Source organism: Aplysia californica, unplaced genomic scaffold (assembly GCF_000002075.1).
Source record: "Aplysia californica isolate F4 #8 unplaced genomic scaffold, AplCal3.0 scaffold00019, whole genome shotgun sequence".
Lineage (NCBI taxonomy): Eukaryota > Metazoa > Mollusca > Gastropoda > Aplysiida > Aplysiidae > Aplysia > Aplysia californica.
Window position 1 is genome coordinate 1,653,724 of NW_004797289.1, and position 1,356 is coordinate 1,655,079.

The 1,356-nt window shown below is 35.3% G+C and overlaps 1 protein-coding gene across 1 annotated transcript in view; it reads right to left on the reverse strand.

The window, feature by feature from the left end:
• The window catches only part of LOC101855462, a gene marked incomplete at its 5' end in the record, with an annotated part of 8,478 nt that overhangs the window by 1,661 nt on the left and 5,461 nt on the right, over positions 1-1,356 (reverse strand). The window contains 1 exon segment of the mRNA XM_005090605.3: positions 1,093-1,232. Coding sequence (XP_005090662.2) covers positions 1,093-1,232 — 140 coding nt within the window.

Sequence of the window (1,356 nt, forward strand, 5' to 3'; positions counted from 1 at the left end):
TATTATCATTATTATTATTGTTGTTGTTGTTATTATTAGACTCTATATAATCGTAATACTAATAACAATCACTATAACAATAACAATAGCAATAATAACGATAACAATAACAATAACAATTTTTTTTAAAATTAAAAACGAAAAGTCTACTGCACAAGACCAATCAGAAAATAAAAAGACGGACAGACTGAGAGTACGGAAGCTTGTGGAAGCTACACCATTCCACATGTATTTCAAGGATTCGTCTCATTCATTTGAACCACAACGCGGTGATTCAGGCGCTGGTCAATTTTCAGTTATACAGAGTTATGATATCGTATTAAAGTTTGTTTATTTGTCTTGATTTGGTGAAAATATAGACATTCATCTTGATTAGAAATGGAGATATTTATTGCTGTTGAAGAAGGTGGGATCACCCGGTGTCAGAGGTGAAATTGGCGAGAAAATGGCTGCCCCAGTTTGGTGGTTTCAAAAGCTATAATAGTGTCGTTAGAAACTTCAGATTTACATTTTGTATGTCTTTATTGAGCGAGTTCCTGTAAAAATCCACGTAGAAATATGGTTTTAAAGGAATAAAAAAGGCGTTGAACTAAAAAACCCACCTAAAACAACAAAACAAACATAAAGACAAAAATTGAACTGGAGGGAAAATGCCAGTTTCTTTGATGTCATTATTTTAATTTTGACGCACGCCTGATTTCACGGATTAAAATACAGTAGGTAACCGGTACCACAAAACTCAATTTTGATTTAGTCTCTCTTTCTTTATTTTTTTCCTTCTTTCTTTCTTTCTTTCCTTCTTTCTTTCCTTCTTTCTTTCTTTCTTTCTTTCTTTCTTTCTTTCTTTCTTCCTTTTTCTCTTTCTTTCTTTCTTTCTTTCTTTCTTTCTTTCTTTCTTTCTTATTTTCTTTCTTGGTGTTGTCTGTCCACTGCAGCAAGATGTAGCCCTTCAACAGCGACCTCAATCACGCTTTATAAGCTGTTTTCCGTATCCATGTTGTTACCGCCTGCTCTGTGATGTCATATGAATGTTATTATATAAGTATATCTATCACACATTAGTTGTAATAATATGCACAAACGCGAGCTTACCTGTAACGGCGAATCATTTCCATGAGTCCGTCAGCAATGGTGCTCTGGTCGTCAAAATAATGACGGACTGTCATGGAGATCCTCTTCACGTCGTCGTTGGACAGTTTCAGCTTTGTGTTCTGCCTGGTCAGAGTGTAAAGCTGGAAAAATACGTCACAATTAGGCATGTCATCATCATCATCATCATCATCATCATCATCATCATCATCATCATCATCATCATCATCATCATCATCATCATCACTACCACTCTTCCCCCCCCCT